The 24,236-nt window shown below is 44.3% G+C and overlaps 1 protein-coding gene across 1 annotated transcript in view; it reads right to left on the reverse strand.

Annotated features, from left to right (window-relative positions):
- LOC143172243 (3',5'-cyclic-AMP phosphodiesterase 4D-like) overlaps positions 1-24,236 on the reverse strand; it is a 79,755-nt gene that overhangs the window by 25,753 nt on the left and 29,766 nt on the right. The window contains exon 2 of the mRNA XM_076361467.1: positions 1,976-2,044. Within this exon, the coding sequence (XP_076217582.1) occupies positions 1,976-2,044 (69 nt within the window). The remainder of the gene's footprint in view (positions 1-1,975; positions 2,045-24,236) is intronic.

The raw sequence follows: 24,236 nt of genomic DNA on the forward strand, positions 1-24,236 counted from the left end.
AGGGAGCCACAGAATGCAAGGGAAGTGAGCTCCGGGATATACCCAAATCTATCAGCACTAAACAGAGACCATGAATATGCAGGAATCTAGGGGTGGGGCTTGGTTCAGCAGAACTACTGGCAGCCGCTAAACCCACTGCTGAGGATCCCAGTCCCGAGATGATGTTACTCAGTTGCCGACTAAGGTTAAACCACAACAGTCCTTTTTGGCACCCAACGTGGGGCTGGAAGGGTTTGAGATAATAACAGATTAACCGGAGCGTATTAAGGAATTCCTATCTGTTAACAGTTGTGGGTCACAATGTTGGTTTCTCTGTTCTCGATATTGATTTGTCTAATCTGCATCGTGCTCCTTTTTCCTGTTGTACATGTTAAAGATTGGTGTTGGTTTTTGCAGTTTGCTGTGGTCTGCAGTGATTGGTGATGTTTCGCTTGTGAGGTTTGTTTTTAGAACATTGACCTTGACCTTAGTGTGGTATGAAAGTTTCGCAATGAAGCCGTTACTGTACCACGGATAGCATTTCGTGGAGACAACTAGCAATTGCAGTAACTTTTCTGAGAGTTTTTTTACGGAGGAAATACAGAATGGCAGTGTCACTACCTTCTTCTGTGATGTTTCCTCCTTCATTACAGTAACTTTTCAGTATTTTGAACATCCTTGGGTAGTTAAGATACTTCTATTGGTACTTCTTGGGAATATTGTTTCGGTTTTGTCTAAGGTTGGTAAGCAATTCAAGAATATCATCCAGGGATCTGCCCCAAGGCTGCATAGTTATGAGTGGCAGGGTGTGTGGGACAAGATGGGCAAGTACCTAGGCCAATGGGCACCCCCAGTGTTTTGGAACTTCACCCCTGAGCAAGTGCAGAATCCTGAAAAGTTAGTAGAATATTTGGACAAAGTATGCTGTCACCCTGGCAACTCCAGAGAGACACAGATCACTGCAACGTGCTGGGGCCTGGCCCATGCCTACCGAGCCCTGTTCAACACTATTCAGTACCCTCAAGGGGAAGAGAAGGTCTCTGGATCTGACGGTAAAACGACACGCCCTGTGGCCACTCAGACGCCGGGGACATGCCCTGCGGCCACTCAGACCCCGGCAACACACCCTGTGGCTGAACCAAAATGCCAACCTGTGACTCATTTCAGTCTCCGGACTGAGAAGGCTGCAGGTGCACAAGAAGCTAGGAGTGGGGCACAGCCAGGACAGCTGACCCAAACTGGCCAAAGGGACATTCCATACCATGTGACGTCATGCTCATACATAAACTGCAGAAAGCTGGCCGGGGGGGCCACTGCTCGGGGACTGGCTGGGCATCGGTCGGTGGGTGGTGAGCAATTGAACTGTGCATCACTTGCTTTGTGTATTATTATTACTGCATTAGTATTATTATTTTATTTCAATTATTAAACTGTTTTTATCTCAACCCACGTGTTTTTTCTCACTTGTGCTCTTCCAATTCTCTCCCCTATCCCACCGGGGGAGAGGAATGAGCGAGCGGCTGTGTGGTGCTCAGTTGCCAACTGAGGTTAAACCATGACATCCTCCCATTTTTTCTAGACAGTTTTTTATATAAAGTGGAAATATACTATAAGTATAGCCAATACACTGGTATATTAAAATAAAGGTGGGATCATTTTGTTTTCTTCCTTCTGCAGAGGCAAAGTCTTTGCAATTGAAATTTAGGAGTTATTTTTACAGTCCATAAATTGAATTGGATGACATTTATGTTTTATTCATCTGTGCACTCTTAAGTGATATACATTGTAGCAAAATAAACACTTATAACTTGGAATTTAAAAAGGGACCAATTCTAGTACCTGTGCTTATTGTGTCTTTGAAGTTAAAAAGTATTTGTGTGAGTAACATGAATATATCTGAAAGAAGTTTTCTAGCTGATGCAGTTTATACAGGTTTCAAGTGACTTAATTCATGATAAACAAATGTATCAAAGGCAACTGAATACAAGGACATTACTTTTGCTCACGGTGTCCCTGAACTGGAAGTCGCTGGAGTCTGGGAGATTGTGGCATCTGGTGTTTGCCACTGTGAAAGAAAAGAAGATTGGGTTAGATTGACTTTTAATCTGATGATGTCGTGATCCTTGTACTTTTAAATTTTGACCACAGTATCAGTTTGTTTAGTTATAGGCATGCTTCACACAAAAAAAAAAACCCCACCAAACCCCAAACCAAAACATATGCAAAAGTTTTCATACTAACTCTGTTTATAATGGGCATTCATCATCTCTTCCATGCATTACCCTGAGACACAGGATAGAGTTAAATGTAAGAGTCTGGATTTTAGTGAGGTGGCATACAATGTTACCACCCTTTCTTGTGGTTACTACACCACTAGCTGGGGTAAGTAGTAACACAGTAACAGCTCCTACTCGTTTCAGGGCAAAGTAAAACAACTGGTATAGCTTTCAGTGCTGACTCATGCCCATTTGTTTTACTTTGCCCCAGATTAGGAACATGTAGACTGCCACCACTTACCTGTCTCAGATAGGGTTTTGTGAATTCTATCTGACTGCTGCAACTAAGAACTTTAGACTGCAAAACAGTTTTCATCCACTCTGTGAGTGCATGTCTACCTCTGTCATAAACACCCTTCCCAGCAGTTTGGCTTTCTCCTCTCATTGTCGAGCCTTTAACGCCATCTTGCATGCACAGTGGAATGGTTGGCTGTCCAGCCTCATGATGGTAACAAGCAATATAACCTCTGTCTGTGTGTGTCCCTGAGAAAGTAATTTTGGCTGGCATTCCTTTGGCTGGTGATAGATAGGTTGCTAGATAAAGGCCTTGCATACAGACAGACATGAATTAATTTAATTAAAGCAGGTCAGACAAATTGAGCAACCTCTGTATAGATGCTCTTGATTCCTTAGCTTACCTAAACTCCATTTCTAGCTGACTTTAGTAAATCTCCATTTAAACTGCTAATTATTATTAATCATGTGAAAATAGATTAATTACCTGAATTTAAATACATTTATTTAAATTATCTACTTAAAACTTCTTCAACCAGTCAGTGTGAGGACCAAAGCTGGCTGTGGGTTGGATGCAACCTACATTTTTCTCAATTAGGATAAAGACACAATGGTAATGGTCAGGCTGTGCTATAGAATGAGCTATAAAATACTCTTGGAAGGTATGCATCTGCATTTTCATGTATTTTTTTGAATGAGATTTGCATTTGTAAGCATCCATCTGTGAATAATTTCTGGTCTTGCTCCTTGCTTGAACTGTGGCCATAATCCTTTGACTGTGATACTATTACTATTTCCAGATCAGTTAGTGATGCCTGAAAGAAGTTTTTGGTATGCAGTGAGGAAGCTGGCCTGATTAGACAAACTATATGGAGACAAAGATCTTGATTTCAAACTCAAATATCTTTTGTGATATAAAAGAAAAGAAGTATAACACGGGGGGGGGGAGGGGGAATCATGCAGGAAGTCTAAATGGAATTGGATTTGAGTTGTATTTTACTTTTAAAGGAGCACCTGTAGGGTGTGGGGTTTTTGATTTTGTGGGTTTTGGTGGTTTTTAGGGATTTTCAGACTTGTAAATCTGGAGTGTGTTTACTATTACTCCCAAATCATGTATGTTCATGTATCTTTTTAATCTTTTCAGATGTGCTATCATGCTCAGATATGTGAAGGTTATGACAAGGACTTGAAAAAAGGAAACATATTGTCATCTATAACATGCCTAAATCGGGGGGAAGCTCATGTGATCACATTCTGGGGGAGGAGAGAAACAAAAGCATGAAAAAAATCTTTTTTTAAAGATGCCTGAAAACACAAGGGGAATGAATGGGTCTTAGTCATCTCCAGCAGGTTTTCTGTCCTGAGCAGTAACTGGTTAGTGTCCTGGATATAGCAGCTACCTTTCCACTCAGTGAGGGGACAGAGAACCACCTTTGTCCTATAGGCACTTAATCAGTAGAGGCCACTGCCTTACAGATCAGCCTGCAGAACAGGCTAAGTAAAAGATGGGTTGTGGAAGCTGAGAAATTACTTTGTGACTGACAAAGAAGTAAAGGTGCCTGTGCTTTTGAGGAAAGGCAGAAGAAAACAGCGGAGCACAGAGCTAGAAAGAGATATGGACATACCAAAGTAGAGTTTGTAATGTGGTCCTGGAGTAAGCAGAGAGTGCTAAACAAGGGGTGGAAAAAGGTTTCCAGGCCCTTTTTCTAGTGGGAACTTAGAAAAGGATAGGTACTGAGTTTTACTTATTTCTGATGAGCTAAAAGAAGGACATCTCTCACCTCTCCCTCCCTCAAAAATAGTTGGTACTGCATCAGAGGAAAAAACCTGATGCTATCATAAAGGTTTTCTTTTTCTTCAATGATATAATCTGTGAATTTTTGGCTACCTTCTCTGTGCAAATGGGGGTGGGTTGACCTTGGCTGGCTGCCAGGTGCCCACCAAGCTGCTCTATCACTCCCCCTCCTCAGATGGACAGGGGGAGAAAATACAACAAAAGGCTCGTGGGTCAAGATAAGGACAGGAAGATCACTTACCAATTACCGTCACCGGCAAAACAGACTTGACTTGGGGAAATTAATTTAATTTATTGCCAATTAATAAAGGAGTAGGATAATGAGAAATAAGAACAAATCTAAAAACATCTTCCCCCCACCCCTCCCTTCTTCCCGGGCTCAACTTCACTCCCCAATTCTCTACCTCCTCCCCCCGAGCGGCACAGGGGGACGGGGAATGGGGGTTGCAGTCAGTTTATCACACGTTGTCTCCGCCGCTCCTTCCTTCTCACGCTCTTCCCCTGCTCCAGTGTGGGGTCCCTCCCACAGGAGACAGTCCTTCATGAACTTCTCCAACATGGGTCCTTCCCACGGGCTGCAGTTCTTCACGAACTGCTCCAGCATGGGTCCTTTCCATGGGGTGCAGTCCATCAGGAACGGACTGCTCCAGCATGGGTCCCCCGTGGGGCCACAGGTCCTGCCAAGGAGCCTGCTCCAGCGTGGACCCTCCATGGGGTCACAGCTTCCTTCAGGTCACATCCACCTGCTGCAGCATGGGGTCCTCCACAGGCTGCAGGTGGATATCTGCTCCACCATGGACCTCCATGGGCTGCAGGGGGACAGCCTGCCTCACCATGGTCTTCACCATGGGCTGCAGGGGAATCTGCTCCAGTGCCTGGAGCACCTCCTCCCCCTCCTTCACTGACCTTGGTGTCTGCAGTTGTTTCTCTCACATATTCTCACTCCTCTCTCTCTTCCGGCTGCTGTCGCACAGCAGTTTTTTCCCCCTTCTTAAATATGTTATCACAGAGGTGCTACCTCCATCGCTGATTGGCTCAGCTTTGGCCAGCGGCGGGTCTGTCTTGGAGCCGGCTGGAACTGGCTCCGTCTGACATGGGGGCAGCTTCTGGCACCTTCTCACAGAAGCCACCCCTGCAGCCCTCCCCCCACTACCAGAACCTTGCCATGTAAACCAAATGCACTTAATTTGCAAATAGAAAACTGGATTTTTATAAAATGGTTTGCAACATTTTTGTCATTAAATGTATCATCAAAGCACTTATTAACACCCTTACCATTTCTGAGAAGTGGCATTTTAGATAAGCATTTCCGTATGCATTCAAGAAGTCTTAATAGTTTTTGTGAGAGAAGGAGGAAAGAAATCAATTTTTTCCACTTTTCCCTAATGTCTTAAATCATAAGCTATTTTTCTAATTTTCCAACTACCTTGTGTTCTACCTGCAGTAGCACTCGCTGTACTTTGTATCTGATCATTTTTCTAACTCCTATGCTACAGAACCCCTGAAGATCCACTAAGAGAGGACACTGACAAAGAAATAATTTTTTTTGTTTTGTTTTCTTTGTTAATTCCACACTGTACATAGTAGACCTACATCTTTGACTTGCTCATATACTATTGGCTTGTTTAATCTCAACAGAGAATTGACATGGTTAACTGACTCCAACCTGTGGATCCAGGGGAAGGTGCAAAGATATTTTCTCTATTTGCTTCTAATTTCTTGAAAATCATTAATTTGTCTATACTGTTCTTCACACCACAGATTGAACATAGGTGCAAGGATAGATGTTAATAGTGTCATTCAATTGTGCAGATACAGCAACAGCCCCTTTGAATAAACTTAATTTTGAATGACAGCTACTAGCTGTCATTAAAGTTTAGCAGTTCTAGGAGCTTATCCTGTTACACATCTGTAAGCCAGACGTGGAAAGGATGCTTGGATAGGTCCCAGGCAAAAGTTTACTATGGACTGAAGGGAAACTGAACCAGTTGGGGGATAAAAATGATTTTTTGGAATATGCTTAAAAAAATCTTCAGTGCTTAAAGGAAAATTTGTGAAATCCTTACCATTAAGGCCATTGTCCACTTGTTATATTCTTGTCTGTCTTTGCCTACTACTTTTCCTTTTAATCAGCCTGGATGTTAATACAGGAAGAATGAGGAACAAGCATGAACAAGGAATGAGCTGAAAGTCTTAATACACAGTTGGCATTATGACTTAATTGACGTAACAGAGACTTGTGGGATAACTTGTCTGACTGGAATATTACTATAAAAGGAGGGACAGATAAGAGGGGAGATGTGTGTTGCTTTCTAAATCAAAGATGTGTATGCTTGGTCTGGAATTCAGAATGCAGAAGGAATGGGATCTGCTGAAAGTCCATAGTATTTAAAGGAGAAAAAATCAGAGACACTGTTGTGTTGATGCTGCACGGCATGCCACAAAACTTGGAAGGACAGGTAGACAGTGCTTTCTGTGAGCAACTACAGAGTAAATTAAAGCATTGGATATTGCAGTAGGAAGGATTTCCCAGAAATCTTTTGGGGAAGGTATGCAACAAGATGGTAACTGTCTATCAGATTCCTGATGATTTTGTTACAGCTTCTTGGTACAGAAAGCTAAAATACAGCTCAGATGGATTCTGTCTAAGTAGTGGGATTTCCCCGAGAATGTGAAAATGGAGGGCAACTTATATAAAACTGATGAAAAGATGGGAAAGTCAGAGAACAACAAAACCAAACCAATGAACTTCAAGAAGCCAAACTTCAGTGCAGTTAGCAAGTTAGTAGATTACATTTCTTGAGAGGCAAGTTTAGGAAAAATTAAGTTATGGCAGTTTAAGAAACAAATGGGAACAGCAGCAAAGATAAGAACTAATAGTAGTTTTAGTGAATGGCAACATGAAAATAAATGAAGCTATTTATGTAGTCTCTGAAATGTCAAACATCACATAGGGATGTAGTAGTGTAACCTGATGTTGCACAGGAAAGGAAGGTAGAGCAGTAGGTAGGTATTTACAGTTGGGAAAAATTATTCCCTGTGCTTTAAATGTACTTGACAACGTTGAAGCCACTTTACTGTGAGCTTTTCTATGTAATTTGGTTGTTTCTGTACCAAGATATACATATTCATATACTTTAAATTTAAAGGTCAGAAATATTTATAATGTTTTAAAGAATGCTTTTCTTGGATTTAAGTATGCATGTACTTTTGAAATCTGTCTAAATTACAGCAGTTAGAGAACAGCATTTCCCTTCGGGTGTAATCTCTCCTTTGTTTACCTTTGATTTTTGCATTTATTGTACATAATAGTATTGAATTAAAGTTTACCACTGAAGTAATTTCTTGAAATTATGGAGACTTGTGAAGAAAGTAGACAAAAAAGCCCAAAATTTCTAACTTTAAGTTGTCAAGATGGTATTAGATTTCTGGTGTCCAACAATATCTTCCTATAATATAGCATATACCTTGTTTATAATATCTGGTTGGAGCATGGGTATGTATGTTTTGAGGAGGAGAGAAAGAAACAAAGAAAAAACCTTTCCCTAGTCAGTTCGTAGGGGCTCATGTTTAACATTTCTTATACTGCAGAAGTGCCATTTTGATAATTTTTATTCCTTTTGCTTTTAGCTTATTAACATGGTGCCTTTATGGCCTAGGAAGAAATAGACATACTATGGATATTTTTGTCTGGATTACTAAAGTGAATATGTCATATAAACTGGATGTTTTGTGGCAGATATAGCATACTGAAAGGATTTTAAGCAATCCTTAGTTCCCAGGCTTTTAAATCTAAATATACGTAATTATCCATTCAGAAGTTCTGATCAATGTAGATTCTCTTATTTATTTGGGAAAAGGTTTTCTTCTGGATTATATGGTATCAGATGCTTTCTCACCTTCATCTGTTTTGCTTGAGCTGCGAATTAAATCCCTTCTGAATATAAGTATTGCTGATTTTTATGGCCTTCATGAAGTCATAGTCACACAAATTATCTTAGTCACATTCTAATTAAATAGCATGAGAACTGTGTTTGCACTTCAGAATTCTATCTCCCACTTATCATAAATATAGCAAAATGTGTGTATTTTTGCACAGGCAAATGTGTGTATGTCTATATATGAAAACGTAAAAATATGACATGCTTCACAGATCTATTTTCAGACTGAGTTCTCAAAAAAGAGCAGTAGGATTCAAAACTAGTTTTTGGTTAAAACTGTGGATTCTAGTGGTTAACTTGGCAATCCAATTTAAAAAACCCCTGTAGATCTTTGTTACACTGCCTGGGCTAACAATTTAATGCTAGATAATGGAAAAAATAGGCATGCAGAATTGGTTTTGTAAGATGATGATGATGTTTTATTGCCTGACATGAAGACTGTTCAGAAGAGCAGATTTTTTAGTGCACTGCTCATGTAATGATTGCTGTAACAGTGGTTTGTAAATAGTCTTTGAGACAGAGCTTGATGTTTAAGGAGAAATTTAAAGAAAGAAAAATTCTTATTATTGTGAATGGTGGAAGAACAAAAAAAAAAAAGATTATTCCTTGAATATAAAAGAGTAATCTAGAAATTAATATGAAAATCTAGACTTCCGGATTTAAAGTTCAGTTTTGCAACTGTACCAGGATGATTTCATCCAGTACTGAGCAACAGACATCTAATGAATGATGTTACAGATGAGCAATTAAGCTTGTTTACTTTCTAAAGATCCACTTATTGGCACTGTATGTACTTAGGGTACTAGAACTAGAAAATAAACGTAGTTCTGTGATCGATGTAGATTTGCTGTCATATTTTCCTATTATTTCATTATCCAGCCATCAAAAGACATAGTTTTGGAAACTTTACCCACAAATACACTTGTGTTTCTTATGTACAGTTCTGCAGTATTTCAAATTCATCATAATACTAAAGAACCTACTAAGATAAACTGATGCCATTTCTCTCATCTGGGAAAAATGCACACTTCTGAAAGGTTGAGGACACACTGAATGGCAAGTTCTTTGTTTGCCAGCCATGCAGTGCAGCAGGTTTAACCAGCTGGTAAAGTCCTGGCTCAGTGGGCCAGGCCATGCAGTCTGTGTGTGATCATCCTGGTTATTGCTGTAGCCGCAGCTCAGATGGGAACATAAGAAGTTCAAAAATAGAAACTTACAGAAACATCAGCACCATCTTATATACTTCATAGTAATTGTACTAAGTTTGTTGTGACTACATTCTGCTATTTGCATTTATCTCACGTTCCCTGCCTTGTTTCATTTTTCCTAACAATTTTTTGAACTTTGCACAGAAACAGCTTAGCAATATCTCTACTGTCAAATCTGGGGAAGAAGTCTAAGCCCTCAATATGTAAATGCCAGGTCCCATTACTCTTGAAACAGGGTCTGTATATAAATGCCTAGGCCTGAATCATGGATCCTCAAATCTTCTGTTCCCTGCTGGTATCTATGGAGGTATCTAAATTTTACAAGTGTCATTGTCTGTAAAACTGCTACTGGTGCATTGTATCATAAACAGGTACCGCTGAAGAGTTTGGCCATTAATGTTCTTCATGCCTAGATTTTCATACGGCGCGTTTCTCTGGTATCTTGCCTGTGGGGATTAATCTAATAATCATTCTATGGTTATGGGCTGACGAACAAGTTCTTGTGCAGTAAGCCAGTGCATGTACACATGCTGGATGGCAGTTTCTTTCTAAAAATCGCAATACATATTCTTACCTTGCAGAAAAATTAGCGAATTTCTTTTTCTCATTGAAGGTTCAACAGGATAAGGCTAGCTTACTCCAGACTAGTAATTCATCTAGAGTACATAATATCCTGCTATTTGAAACATTAGCTTAACTGCTATTCTTTGGTGTCCCTTGATGATATTGTTACTGGATTTGGTCTAATGTAGAACATAAGCAGAAAGTAATGGGGGACTTTAAGGACAGAGCAACAAATTTCTTCTCCTGTAGATACTTGATTATAGTAATTTGTGCAGCTCCAGAAGAAAGATCCACCTCAGAATCAATGAAACATGCATCACATGTTACATAGCGCACTCCCCTGTGAACTGGAAGATGCGTGTTCAAGGCTTTCTTCCAAAGTGGGCAGGGGATGAAGCTTAGTCCGCATCTCCCAGACCTCTGGGAGCGCTTAGACTTTTTAAATAATGAAGATAAATAGAAAAGACCACTGTCTTTTCCATTTGAGAGGAAGTATCATCCTTGTCCTGGTTTCGGCAGGGACAGAGTTAATTTCCTTCCTAGTAGCTGGTACAATGCTGTGTTTTGGATTTAGGATGAGAACAAAGTTGATAAGGCACCGATGTTTTAGTTGTTGCTAGGTAATGCTTACACTAGCCAAGGACTTTTCTGTTTCCCATGCTCTACCAACTGAGAAGGCTGGAGGTGCACAAGAAGCTGGGAGGGGGCACAGCCAAACTGGCCAAAGAAACATTCTATACCATGTGACGTCATGCTCAGTACATAAACTGGGGAAAGCTGGCCGGGGGGGCCGCTGCTCGGGGACAGGCTGGGCATCGGTCGGCGGTTGGTGAGCAATTGTACTGTGCATCACTTGCTTTGTGTATTATTATTATCATATTATTATTATTATCATTTTATTTCAATTATTAAACTGTTTTTATCTCAACCCACAAGTTTTTTCTCACTTGTGCTCTTCCAATTCTCTCCCCCATCCCACTGGGGGTTGGGGGGACTGAGCGAGCGGCTGCGTGGTGCTTAGTTGCCGACTGAGGTTAAACCACGACAGTCCTTTTTGGCGCCCAACGTGGGGCACGAAGGGTTTGAGATAATAACAGATTAACCGGAGTGTATTAAGGAACTTATATCTGTTAATAGTTGTGGGTCACAATGTTGGTTTCTCTGTTCTCGATATTGATTTGTCTAATCTGCATCGTGCTCGGTTTTTTGCTGTACATGTTAAAGATTGGTGTTGGTTTTTGCAGTTTGCTGTGGTCTGCAGTGATTAGTGATGTCTCGCTTGTGAGGTTTGTTTTTAGAACATTGACCTTGACCTTAGTGTGGTATGAAAGTTTCGCAATGAAGCCGTTACTGTACCACGGATAGCATTTCGTGGAGACAACTAGCAATTGCAGTAACTTTTCTGAGAGTTTTTTTACGGAGGAAATACAGAATGGCAGTGTCACTACCTTCTTCTGTGATGTTTCCTCCTTCATTACAGTAACTTTTCAGTATTTTGAACATCCTTGGGTAGTTAAGATACTTTTATTGGTACTTCTTGGGAATATTGTTTCGGTTTTGTCTAAAGTTGGTAAGCAATTTAAGAATATCATCCAGGGATCTGCCCCAAGGCTGCATAGTTATGAGTGGCAGGGTGTGTGGGACAAGATGGGCAAGTACCTAGGCCAATGGGCACCCCCATTGGATGGCGGCGACATGCTCTGCAGCCACTCCGACCCCAGCAACATGCTCTGCGGCTACTCAGACTCCGGCAACAGGCCCTGCAGCCACTCCAACCCTAGCGACAGGCCCCGCAGCCACTCAGACCCCAGTGATATGCACTGCAGCTACTCAGACTCCGGCAACAGGCCCTGCAGCCACTCAGACCTTGGCGACAGGCCCTGCGGCCACTCAGACCCCGGCGACACGCCCTGTGGCTGAACCAAAGAACCAGCCTGTGCCGGTATCAGTCGCCCCTGTACACATGAAGAAATCTTGGAAGCAGAAGTCGGCTCGTTTAGTAAGGGAGGAAGAAGCTTCTTCTAAAAGGGGGCTGGACGAAGAAGTGTACAAGACAGATGACCCTGGAGAAGGACCATCACGAGAAAAGCAGGAGGAGAGACAGCCGCTGATCAGGGAGGAAGAAGAGGAAGAACTCATAAACGAGGCAGTGACCACCCGATCTCTATCCCTGAGTGAGCTGCGAGATATACGAAAAGATTTCAGCCGTCGTCCAGGTGAGCATATTGTCACCTGGCTGCTCCGATGCTGGGATAATGGAGCCAGTAGCCTAGAATTAGAGGGTAGGGAAGCCAAGCAGCTGGGATCCCTTTCCAGGGAAGGGGGCATTGACAACACGATTGGAAAAGGGACACGAATCCTCAGCCTCTGGAGGCGACTCTTGTCAAGCGTGAAGGAAAGGTATCCCTTTAAGGAAGATGTCATATGTCGCCCAAGCAAGTGGGCCACCATGGAGAAGGGTATCCAGTTTCTGAGAGAATTAGCTGTGCTGGAGGTGATTTATGGTGACCTGAACAATGAACAACTATCCAAAGATCCAGATGAAGTCAAGTGCACACGACCCATGTGGCGGAAGTTTATAAGGAGCTCACCATCGTCATATGCCAATGCATTGGCAGTGATGACCTGGAAAGATGGAGAGGAACAAACGGTGGATGAATTGGCTAGTCAACTCCGGCAATATGAGGAAAGTCTTTCTTCCTCCCTCGTCTCGGCTGTGGAGAAACTGTCCCGGGAGGTCCAGCAACTCAGAGAGGATAGGTCCTACTCCCCACCTGTACGGACCAATATCTCGGCTATTAGAAGTAAGCGTTCTTTTGCTCAAGAGAGAGAATATAAAGGGTACACACCACAGGGCACCCTATGGTTCTACCTGCGTGACCACGGAGAGGACATGAGGAAGTGGGATGGAAAACCTACCTCAGCCCTAGGGGCACGGGTACGTGAATTGCAAGGGAAAACAATCACAGAAAGAGGTTCTTCCAGACAGAGTAGAAGGGCTGATCTCACTTCTGATCTTAATGAAGAGGCTTCTGACTCGTATGTACAAGAAATGAGAAATGAGTACTGTGATGAGGACTAGAGGGGCCCTGCCTCCAGCCAGGGGGAGGAAAGGGACAACCGGGTTTACTGGACTGTGTGGATTCGGTGGCCTGGCACATCAGACCCACAGGAGTAGAAGGCTCTAGTGGACACTGGTGCACAGTGTACCCTAATGCCATCTAGTTGCAAAGGGGCAGAACCCATCTGTATTTCTGGGGTGACAAGGGGGATCCCAACAGCTAACTGTATTGGAAGCCGAAGTAAGTCTAACTGGGAATGAGTGGCAGAAGCACCCCATTGTGACTGGCCCAGAGGCTCCGTGCATCCTTGGCATAGACTACCTCAGGAGAGGGTATTTCAAGGACCCAAAAGGGTACCGGTGGGCTTTTGGTATAGCTGCCTTGGAGATGGAGGAAATTAAACAGCTGTCCACCTTGCCTGGTCTCTCGGAGGACCCCTCTGTTGTGGGGTTGCTGAAGGTCAAAGACCAACAGGTGCCAATCGCTACCACCACGGTGCACCGGCGGCAATATCGCACCAACCGAGACTCCCTGATTCCCATCCATAAGCTGATTCGTCGACTGGAGAGCCAAGGAGTGATCAGCAAGACTCGCTCACCCTTTAACAGTCCCATATGGCCAGTGCGGAAGTCTAACGGAGAGTGGAGACTAACAGTAGACTATCATAGCGTAAATGCAGTCACGCCACCGCTGAGTGCTGCTGTGCCAGACATCCTAGAACTTCAATACGAACTGGAGTCAAAGGCAGCCAAGTGGTATGCCACAGTTGATATTGCTAATGCATTTTTCTCAATCCCTTTGGCAGCAGAGTGCAGGCCACAGTTTGCTTTCACTTGGAGGGGCGTCCATTACACCTGGAACCGACTGCCCCAGGGGTGGAAACACAGCCCCACCATTTGCCATGGACTGATCCAGACTGCACTGGAGCAGGGTGAGGCTCCAGAACACCTGCAATACATTGATGACATCATTGTGTGGAGCAACACAGCAGGAGAAGTTTTTGAGAAAGGGAAGAAAATAGTCCAAATCCTGCTGAAGGCCGGTTTTGCCATAAAACAAAGTAAGGTCAAGGGACCTGCACAGGAGATCCAGTTATCTGGATCTAGTTATCTCCTAGTTATCTCCCTTCAATCTCTCTAGCTGACTTCGTCATCTGGAAGAGGTTTCTTAGCAGACTTTATACCTTCATACCTTTGTTGCTATTGCCCTTTTTTGGTCTTCCTTATTGCTTTTTTATATGTAACTTCTGCGATTTTATAATGTTTTCTATATTCCTCATTTGGGCAAAACTTCAACTTTTTGAAGGATGTCTTGTCTTTTCAAGGACTGTCTTTATCCTACTACTTCACCATATCAGCTTTCTTTCACTTTTTAAAAAACTGCAAACTATATATTCATATTCTCCCAATTGTTTTTCTTGGGCTTCTACTAGTTGTACAAAAAAAATAATTTATTCTTATAGAAGCATATGCTTTATCTTCTTTACTGTGTCTTACAATAATGGCACTGTTTGTTTTGTCCTTCCAAATTTCCTATTTGATAAAAATTTTCTAAGTATACTTTTCTTCAGAGATACAAAAATTACCTAGAGGAATGCATCATTTTGAAATGTGCTCTTTCAGAACCGTGTCCCTTCCCTCACTCTTGAATATAAAACATCAGATAAAAGTCAACCTCAAAGGGTTTAAAACCTTAGTACAACCTCTTCATTTGATACATTACCTGCTTCCTTTGAGGTTCAAATAAAGTTTATCCCACTAAAATGAATTCTTGTGTTCTAGAAGCATAAATCCCTCATTCTTGCACTATTTTCTCATCCACATGATGAAACCTTGGTCCTCTGCTTCTCCCTATGGGTTTGCATGCAATATGGGAAGCAGTTGAGAGAATACCACAGCAGAGATGGAATATTATTTATATATGACATCTTCCTTGAAGGGATACCTTTCCTTCACGCTTGATAAGAGTCGCCTCCAAAGGCTGAGGACTCGTGTCCCTTTTCCAATTACTTTGTCAATGCCCCCTTCCCTAGAAAGGGATCCCAGCTGCTTGGCTTCCCTACCCTCTAATTCTAGGCTACTGGCCCCATTATCCCAGCATCGGAGCAGCCAGGTGACAATGTGCTCGTCTGGACAATGGCTGAAATCTTTTCACATATCTTGCAGGTCACTCGGGCATAGGGATCAGGTGGTTACTGCCTCGTTTATGAGTTCTTCCTCTTCTTCCTCCCCGAGCAGCGGCCAGCCCTCCTCCTCCTGTTCTCATGATAGCCCTTCTCCGGGGTAGTCTGCCTCGTCCACTTCTTCCTCTTGCTCCCTCTTAGAAGAAGCTTCTTCTTTCCTTACTAAACGAGCCGACTTCTGCTTCCAAGATTTTTTCTTGTGTATAGGGGCGACTGATACCGGCCCAGGTTGGTTCTTTGGTTCAGCCGCAGGGCATGTCGCTGGGGTCTGAGTGGCCGCAGTGCCTGTCGTTTTACTGTCAGAGCCAGAGACCTTCTCTTCCCTTTGAGGGTACTGAATGGTGTTGAACAGGGCTCGGTAGGCATGGGCCAGGCCCCAGCACGTTGCAATGATCTGCGTCTCTCTGGAGTTGCCATGGTGACAGCATTCTTTTTCCAAATAGTCTACTAACTTTTCAGGATTCTGCATTTGCTCAGGGGTGAAGTTCCAAAACACTGGGGGTGCCCATTGGCCTAGGTACTTGCCCATCTTGTCCCACACACCCTGCCACTCATAACTATGCAGCCTTGGGGCAGATCCCTGGATGATATTCTTAAAGTGCTTATTAACTTCAGACAAAACCGAAACAATATTCCCAAGAAGTACCAATAGAAGTATCTTAACTACCCAAGGATGTTCAAGATACTGAAAAGTTACTGCAATGAAGGAGGAAACATCATAGAAGAAGGTAGTGAAGCTGCCATTCTGTATTTCTTCCGTAGAAAAACTCTCAGAGGACGGACTGTAATTGCTAATTGTCTCCACGAGGTGGTACCTGAAGTACAGTAATGGCTTCAGTACATAGCTCAAATACCAGATTAAGCTCAAGGCCAGTGTTTTAATAACAAACCTCCCAGGCAAAACATCACTAATCACTGCAGACCACAGCAAACTGCAAAAACCAACACCAGTCTTTAACATGTACAGCAAAAAAAAGAGCATGGTGCAGATCAGATAAACTAATATCAAGAACAGATGAATCAATATTGTGACCCGCAACTGTTAACAGATATTAATTCCTTAATACGCTCTGGTTAATCTGTTATTATCTCAAACCCTTCGTGCCCCACGTTGGCTGCCAAAAAGGACTGTCATGGTTTAACCTCAGTCGGCAACTGAGCACCACACAGCCGCTCACTCACTCCCCCCACCCCCGGTGGGATGGGGGAGAGAATCGGAAGAGTAAAAGTGAGAAAACTCATGGGTTGAGATAAGAACAGTTTAATAATTGAGATAAAATAAAATAATCATAACAATAACAATAATAATAAAAGAATATAGAAAGCAAGTGATGCACAATGCAATTGCTCACCAACCGCCAACCGATGCCCAGCCAGTCCCCAAGCAGCAGCCCCCCCGGCCAGCTTTCCCCCAGTTTATATACTGAGCACGACATCACATGGTATGGAATATCCCTTTGGCCAGTTTGGGTCAGCTGTCCTGGCTGTGCCCCCTCCCAGCTTCTTGTGCACCTCCAGCCTTCTCAGTCGGTAGAGCGTGGGAAGCTGAAAAGTCCTTGACTTAGTGTAAGCACTACCTAGCAACAACTAAAACATCGGTGTGTTATTAACTTTGTTCTCATCCTAAATCCAAAACACTGTACCAGCTACTAGAAGGGAAATTAACTCTATCCCAGCCGAAACCAGGACAAGTATCCATTTAATGCTAGGAGGATACACGTCTGAGAATTTGCAGTGTATTACAGCTCTTTTTAGTCAGTTCCTTCATTAAAAGGAAAGCATCCTTAGAATAGTCATTATCCAACAGGCAGAAACCTGGGGTTAGCTGTACTTGACCTCAGTGCTATTCACTGTGTTGTGCGTAGCATCAGGACATGCACAGTATTCTTTTGCATGTGTAATATTCAAATAGTTTGGAAAGAAGGAAGCCTCTCCAGGTACAGTGGGATGGAACAGGTTCAGAAGAATGACAGGGATGATTCACGTGGAACTCATTTAGGATTAGAAATCTTTACACTGACCAGGACAGTTTAGGCTATGAAAGAGATGGCTGAGGGAGAATGATGGCTGTCCCTCACGGGTGTTCCCAGTATTTCATGGGTGCAGTCCCCTCAGGGAGGTGTCCCCACTCTGGTGCGGGTTGCCCGTAGGCTGCAGTCCCCTCAGAGGGGCACCCTTTGGGGCAGAGTGCCTCCTCTCTCCAGCCATGTCTCCGGTAGCACCTCCAGCTGCCCTCAGAGCAGGCGCTGCAGCCGCCTCTGGCTGAGCCCTGGGGCCTGCAGGGCAGTTGGCAGCAGTTACTGAGCTGGCTGGAACCGACTGCAGCTGGCTGAGGGCAGTGCATGGCTGCTTCCCACAAAGGGCACCGCCGTTGCTCTGGCTCCTTAAACCCTGCTGTTTACACCCAGAAACCTACATATAAAAGTGTAGGTGAGTGGTGACAGAAAAAAAAAAGTGAGTTGTGACAGGGAATCACAATGGCTAGTTCCTGGCCTGGTTTGGCTCTGTCCCACTGGCATGCTCTCAGGCAGCTGTGGTAGTTCAGGAGTCAGGGCAGGCAGGGGCTGTTTCCCCCCATACATGTTACATGTGCTGCCGTACTGGTTTTGAGGCTAAATTTAGTGTTTTGAATGCAGGCTGGCAGGTCTCGGTGCCAGACAGTGCTCCCAGGTATGTCTAATTTGTCAGGCCAGACATAGACTGATGCAACCCAGTATCAAACATGTATTTCACTTCAGTATTAAAAGGACTGTCCTGACTATGAAAGATGACGTTCTTTTAGTTAAAACTCTATTTGAGTAGAACTTAGCATTACATTGTCAAGAGCGTTGATATCTGATGCTACTCTTATTTCCTCTCTGCCAGAAGAGGCAGAGGACCAGTAAAAAAATACTTTGTGATTACTCTCTCCAATATTTTCTATCTTCCTTTGATCTCTTTTTAGCATGAGAAAGAGACTGAAGAAAAAAAATGTTTTGACTGTTAAAAAAAAAAAAAAGGAAAAATTTTACTTGATTATAACATAAGATGAGATTCTTCCCAGTGTGTTAAAGGTGAGCACGTATTTATTTTCTTGTGGTCACGCTTGGTAGTTAGCCTTGTGCATGTAATAGGGCTGCACACACTTTGGGGAAGGTCTATTTTGTTTTGTTCAGTCTTGATACAATCCCTAAGGCTGAGTCAGCCCAAGTCCCTGGCTGTGAGTCCTCAGTGCTAACACATAAAAGTCACAAATAAAATACTAGCAATTGGTTTGTAAGTTTATAAATGCAGTTATCAAATATACAAGCATAAGGCAAATATATTTAGTGGAAATATTCTTACCCAAAATTGCCTCTTTACACCCCCTCCCCAGCCTCAATGCCTGACTGAGTTCCCCAGCTTTCAATTCTCTGTCTTTCTGTTCTAAGGGATTTTTCTGGGTAAGTGCTGGGCACTTACTTCTGGATGGATGGAAGTAGTTATTAAAAAAAAATTGCACTAAGTGGACTTTAGTGTTCCCCCTAGAGGTCATGCTGTATTCTGCTAAAATGACATTCCCTGTCTCCTGAACAGGCTTTATAACTTTATCCAAAGAAATAGATAATCTAGCAATAGGAATATCTTTGCCTTCTTCTATGCTTTATAAACTGCTACAGTAATTTTACTCCAACTTTTATGTTAAAAGCCCAGCATCCTGCTAGCCAATCTTCATTATCCAACACATAGCTGTGATTAATGACATTTCTAGTAGCAAGTCCTCAAAATTGTCTGATATCAATACTTGCATTGTAACAATACAGTAATATGTTGTCCTGGTTTCAGCTGGGATAGAGTTAATTTTCTTCCTAGTAGCTGGTATAGTGCTGTGTTTTGGATTTAGGATGAGAACAATGTTGATAACACACCCATGTTTTAGTTGTTGCTAGGTAGTGCTTACACTAGTCAAGGACTTTTCAGCTTCCCATGCCCTGCCAGCAAGAAGCTGGGAGAGGGCACAGCCAGGACAGCTGACCCAAACTGGCCAAAGGGATATTCCATACCATATGAAGTCATGCTCAGTACATAAACTGGGGGGAGTTGGCCAAGGGGCGGTGACCACTGCTTGGGAACTGGCTGGGCATCGGTTAGCAGGTGGTGAGCAATTGCATTGTGCATCACTTGTTTTGTATATTCTTTTATCATTATTATTATTATTATTATTTTCCCTTCCTTTTCTGTCCTATTAAATTGTCTTTATCTCCACAAGTTTTACCTTTTTCCGATTCTCTCCCCGATCCCACTGGGGGTGGAGGGGGAGTGAGCGAATGGCTGTCTGGTGTTTAGCTGCCTGCCGGTTTAAACCACGACAGTCCTTTTTGGCACCCAACGTGGGGCCCGAAGGGTTGAGATAATGACAGATCTGACCAGAGCGTGTTAAAACAAATTTGTTATAAGCATTCATTATTAGGTTAATAGCCGTTGGTCGCAAAGTTGATTTATTTGCTCTCAGAGTTGTTGTGCTTGTTCTCAGAGTTGTGTTATGTAACACCTTACTTGCTGTATATGTTCCCTGTTGTGCTGTTTGTCATCTCTGGGGGCTGGATGAAGGTTATCATTTTGCTGTACTGTGTAACACTGGTTTACGATATGATAAAATTACTGCTCGTGAGACTAATCTGGTATTTGTACTCAGCATTGCCATCATCTCCGTACTTTGGGAGCCATCTCTTGGCAACTATTAATTACATTCTTTACCTTTTCTCCTCGGAGAGTCAATTTATGGGGAAGACAAGGGGGGACACTTTCCCCTGCTCCTTCACCTTCCCCTTCTCCTCCAGGCTAGTTAAAATAGATCTTGAGAATTCTGAATATCCTTGAGATGTTCAAACCAGCATGGTCCTATTTCTATGTCTCCTGAATGTGTTTCAGGTCTTGTTTAATGGTAAACAATTATTTAAGAATACCATCCAGAGATCAACCCCCACGACAGGTGCTGTGGCTACTCCAATCCTGGCGACAGGCACTGCAGCTGAACCAGAGAACCAACCCATGCTGGTATCAGTTGCCACAGTACACAATAAGAAATGTTGGAAGCGAAAGTCAGCTCGTTTAGTAAGGGAAGAAACTCTTCCCCTACTAAGGGAAGAAGTGGACGAGGCAGACTACTCTGAAGCAGGGCGATCACGAGAACAAGAGGAGGAAGAGGCAGAACACATAAATGAGATGGAAACCACCCGATCCCTATGCCCGAGTGACCTGCAAGATATGTGAAAAGATTTCAGCCATTGTCCAGACGAGCACATTGTCACCTGGCTGCTCCGATGCTGGGATAATGGGGCCAGTAGCCTGGAAGTAAAGGGTAGGGAAGCCAAGCAGCTGGGATCCCTTTCTAGGGAAGGGGGCATTGACAAAGCAATTGGAAAAGGGACACGAGTCCTCAGCCTTTGGAGGCGACTCTTGTCAAGTGTGAAGGAAAGGTATCCCTTTAAGGAAGATGTCATATGTCACCCAGGCAACTGGACCACCATGAAGAAGGGTATCCAGTACCTGAGGGAAGTAGCCGTGCTGGAGGTGATTTATGATGACCTAAACAATGAACAATGATCCAAAGATCCAGATGAAGTCAAGTGCACACGACCCATGTGGCAGAAGTTTATAAGGAGCTCACCATCGTCATATGCCAACTCATTGGCAATAATGGCCTGGAAGGACGGAGAGGGACAAACGGTGGATGAATTGGCTAGTCAACTCCGGCAATATGAGGAAAGTCTCTCTTCCTCCCTCATCTCAGCTGTGGAGAAACTGTCCCGGGAGATCCAGCAACTCAGAGAGGATAGGTCCTACTCCCCACCTGTCCGGACCAGTATCTCGGCTATTAGAAGTAAGCGTTCTTTTGCTCAAGAGAGAGGATATAGTGGATATACACCATGGGCCACCCTGTGGTTTTACCTGTGTGACCATGGAGAGGACATGAGGAAGTGGAATGGAAAACCTACCTCAGCCCTAGGGGCACGGGTACGTGAGTTGCAAGGAAAAACAATCAGGGAAAGGGGTTCTTCCAGGAAGATTGCTGCTCCAGTTTCCAGTGGGCAGTTCCCCAGACAGAGTAGAAGGGCTGATCTCACTTCTGATCTTAATGAAGAAACTTCTGACTCGTACGTACAAGAAATGAGAAATGAGTACTGTGATGAGGACTAGAGGGGCCGTGCCTCCAGCCAGGGGGAGGAAAGGGACAACCGGGTTTACTGGACTGTGTGGATTCGGTGGCCTGGCACATCAGACCCACAGGAGTAGAAGGCTCTAGTGGACACCGGTGCACAGTGTACCCTAATGCCATCAAGATATATAGGGGCAGAACCCATCTGTATTTCTGGGGTGACAAGGGGGATCCCAACAGCTAACTGCATTGGAGGCTAAAGTAAGTCTAACTGGGAATGGGTGGCAGAAGCACCCCATTGTGACTGGCCCAGAGGCTCCGTGCATCCTTGGCATAGACTACCTCAGGAGAGGGTATTTCAAGGACCCAAAAGGGTACCGGTGGGCTTTTGATATAGCTGCCTTGGAGATGGAGGAAATTAAACAGCTGTCCACCTTGCCTGGTCTCTCGGAGGACCCCTCTGTTGTGGGGTTGCTGAAGGTCAAAGACCAACAGGTGCCAATCGCTACCACCACGGTGCACCGGCGGCAATATCGCACCAACCGAGACTCCCTGATTCCCATCCATAAGCTGATTCGTCGACTGGAGAGCCAAGGAGTGATCAGCAAGACTCGCTCACCCTTTAACAGTCCCATATGGCCAGTGCGGAAGTCTAACGGAGAGTGGAGACTAACAGTAGACTATCATAGCGTAAATGCAGTCACGCCACCGCTGAGTGCTGCTGTGCCAGACATCCTAGAACTTCAATACGAACTGGAGTCAAAGGCAGCCAAGTGGTATGCCACAGTTGATATTGCTAATGCGTTTTTCTCCATCCCTTTGGCAGCAGAGTGCAGGCCACGGTTTGCTGTCACTTGGAGGGGCGTCCAGTACACCTGGAACCGACTGCCCCAGGGGTGGAAACACAGCCCTACCATTTGCCATGGACTGATCCAGACTGCACTGGAACAGGGTGGTGCTCCAGAACACCTGCAATACATTGATGACATCATCGTGTGGAGCAACACAGCAGGAGAAGTTTTTGAGAAAGGGAAGAAAATAGTCCAAATCCTGCTGAAGGCCGGTTTTGCCATAAAACAAAGTAAGGTCAAGGGACCTGCACAGGAGATCCAGTTTTTAGGAATAAAATGGCAAGATGGACGTCGTCAGATCCCAATGGATGTGATCAACAAAATAACAGCCATGTCTCCACCAACTAGCAAAAAGGAAACACAAGCTTTCTTAGGCATCATGGGTTTTTGGAGAATGCATATTCCAAATTACAGTCTGATTGTAAACCCTCTCTATCAAGTGACCCGGAAGAAGAACGATTTCAAATGGGGCCCTGAGCAACGACAAGCCTTTGAACCAACTCAAGAGATAGTTCATGCAGGAGCCCTGGGGCCAGTCCGGGCAGGACAAGATGTAAAAAATGTGCTCTACACCGCAGCCGGGGAGAACGGCCCTACCTGGAGCCTCTGGCAGAAAGCACCTGGGGAGACTCGAGGTCGACCCCTACGTTTTTGGAGTCGGGGATACAGAGGATCCGAGGCCCGCTATACTCCAACTGAAACAGAGATACTGGCAGCATATGAAGGGGTTCGAGCTGCTTTGGAAGTGATCGGCACTGAAGCACAGCTCCTCCTGGCACCCCGACTGCCGGTGCTGGGCTGGATGTCCAAAGGGATGATCCCCTGTACACATCATGTAGGAGGAGGTGACGCGTGCTGAAGAGTCCCCACACTGTATAATAAACTACCAGAAAATGAGAAGCAATATGCCCTGTTCACTGATGGGTCCTGTCGTCTTGTGGGAAAGCATCGGAGGTGGAAAGCTGCTGAAGGAGAAGGTGAATCGAGCCAATTTGCAGAAGTAAAGGCCATCCAGCTGGCTTTAGACATTGCTGACCGAGAAAAGTGGCCAGTGCTCTATCTCTATACTGACTCATGGATGGTGGCAAATGCCCTGTGGGGGTGGTTGCAGCAATGGAAGCGGAGCAACTGGCAGCGCAGAGGCAAACCCATCTGGGCTGCCGCATTGTGGCAAGCTATTGCTGCCCGGGTGGAGAACCTGGTTGTAAAAGTCCGTCACGTAGATGCTCACATACCCAAGAGTCGGGCCACTGAAGAACATCAAAACAACCAGCAGGTGGATCAGGCTGCTAAGATTGAAGTGGCTTAGGTGGATCGGGACTGGCAACAGAAGGGTGAGTTATTTCTAGCTCGGTGGGCCCATGACACCTCAGGTCACCAAGGAAGAGATGCAACATACAGATGGGCTCGTGATCGAGGGGTGGACTTGACCATGGACACTGTTGCGCAGGTTATCCATGAATGTGAATCATGCGCTGCAATCAAGCAAGCCAAGCGGTTAAAGCCTCTCTGGTATGGAGGACAATGGCTGAAATATAAATATGGGGAGGCCTGGCAGATCGATTATATCACACTCCCACAAACCCGCCAAGGCAAGCGCCACGTGCTTACAATGGTGGAGGCAACCACCGGATGGTTGGAAACATATCCCGTGCCCCATGCCACTGCCCGGAACACTATCCTGGGCCTTGAAAAGCAAGTCCTATGGCGACATGGCACCCCAGAAAGAATTGAGTCAGACAACGGGACTCATTTCCGAAACAACCTCATAGACACCTGGGCCAAAGACCATGGCATTGAGTGGGTATATCACATCCCCTCTCATGCACCAGCCTCTGGGAAAATGGAACGATACAATGGACTGTTAAAGACTACACTGAGAGCAATGGGTGGCGGGACATTCAAACATTGGGATACGCATTTAGCAAAGGCCACCTGGTTAGTCAACACTCGGGGATCTGCCAATCGAGCAGGCCCTGCCCAGTCAGAACTTTTACGTACTGTAGATGGGAATAAAGTCCCTGTA

This window comes from Aptenodytes patagonicus, chromosome W (genome assembly GCF_965638725.1).
Source record: "Aptenodytes patagonicus chromosome W, bAptPat1.pri.cur, whole genome shotgun sequence".
NCBI classification, from domain to species: Eukaryota; Metazoa; Chordata; class Aves; order Sphenisciformes; family Spheniscidae; genus Aptenodytes; species Aptenodytes patagonicus.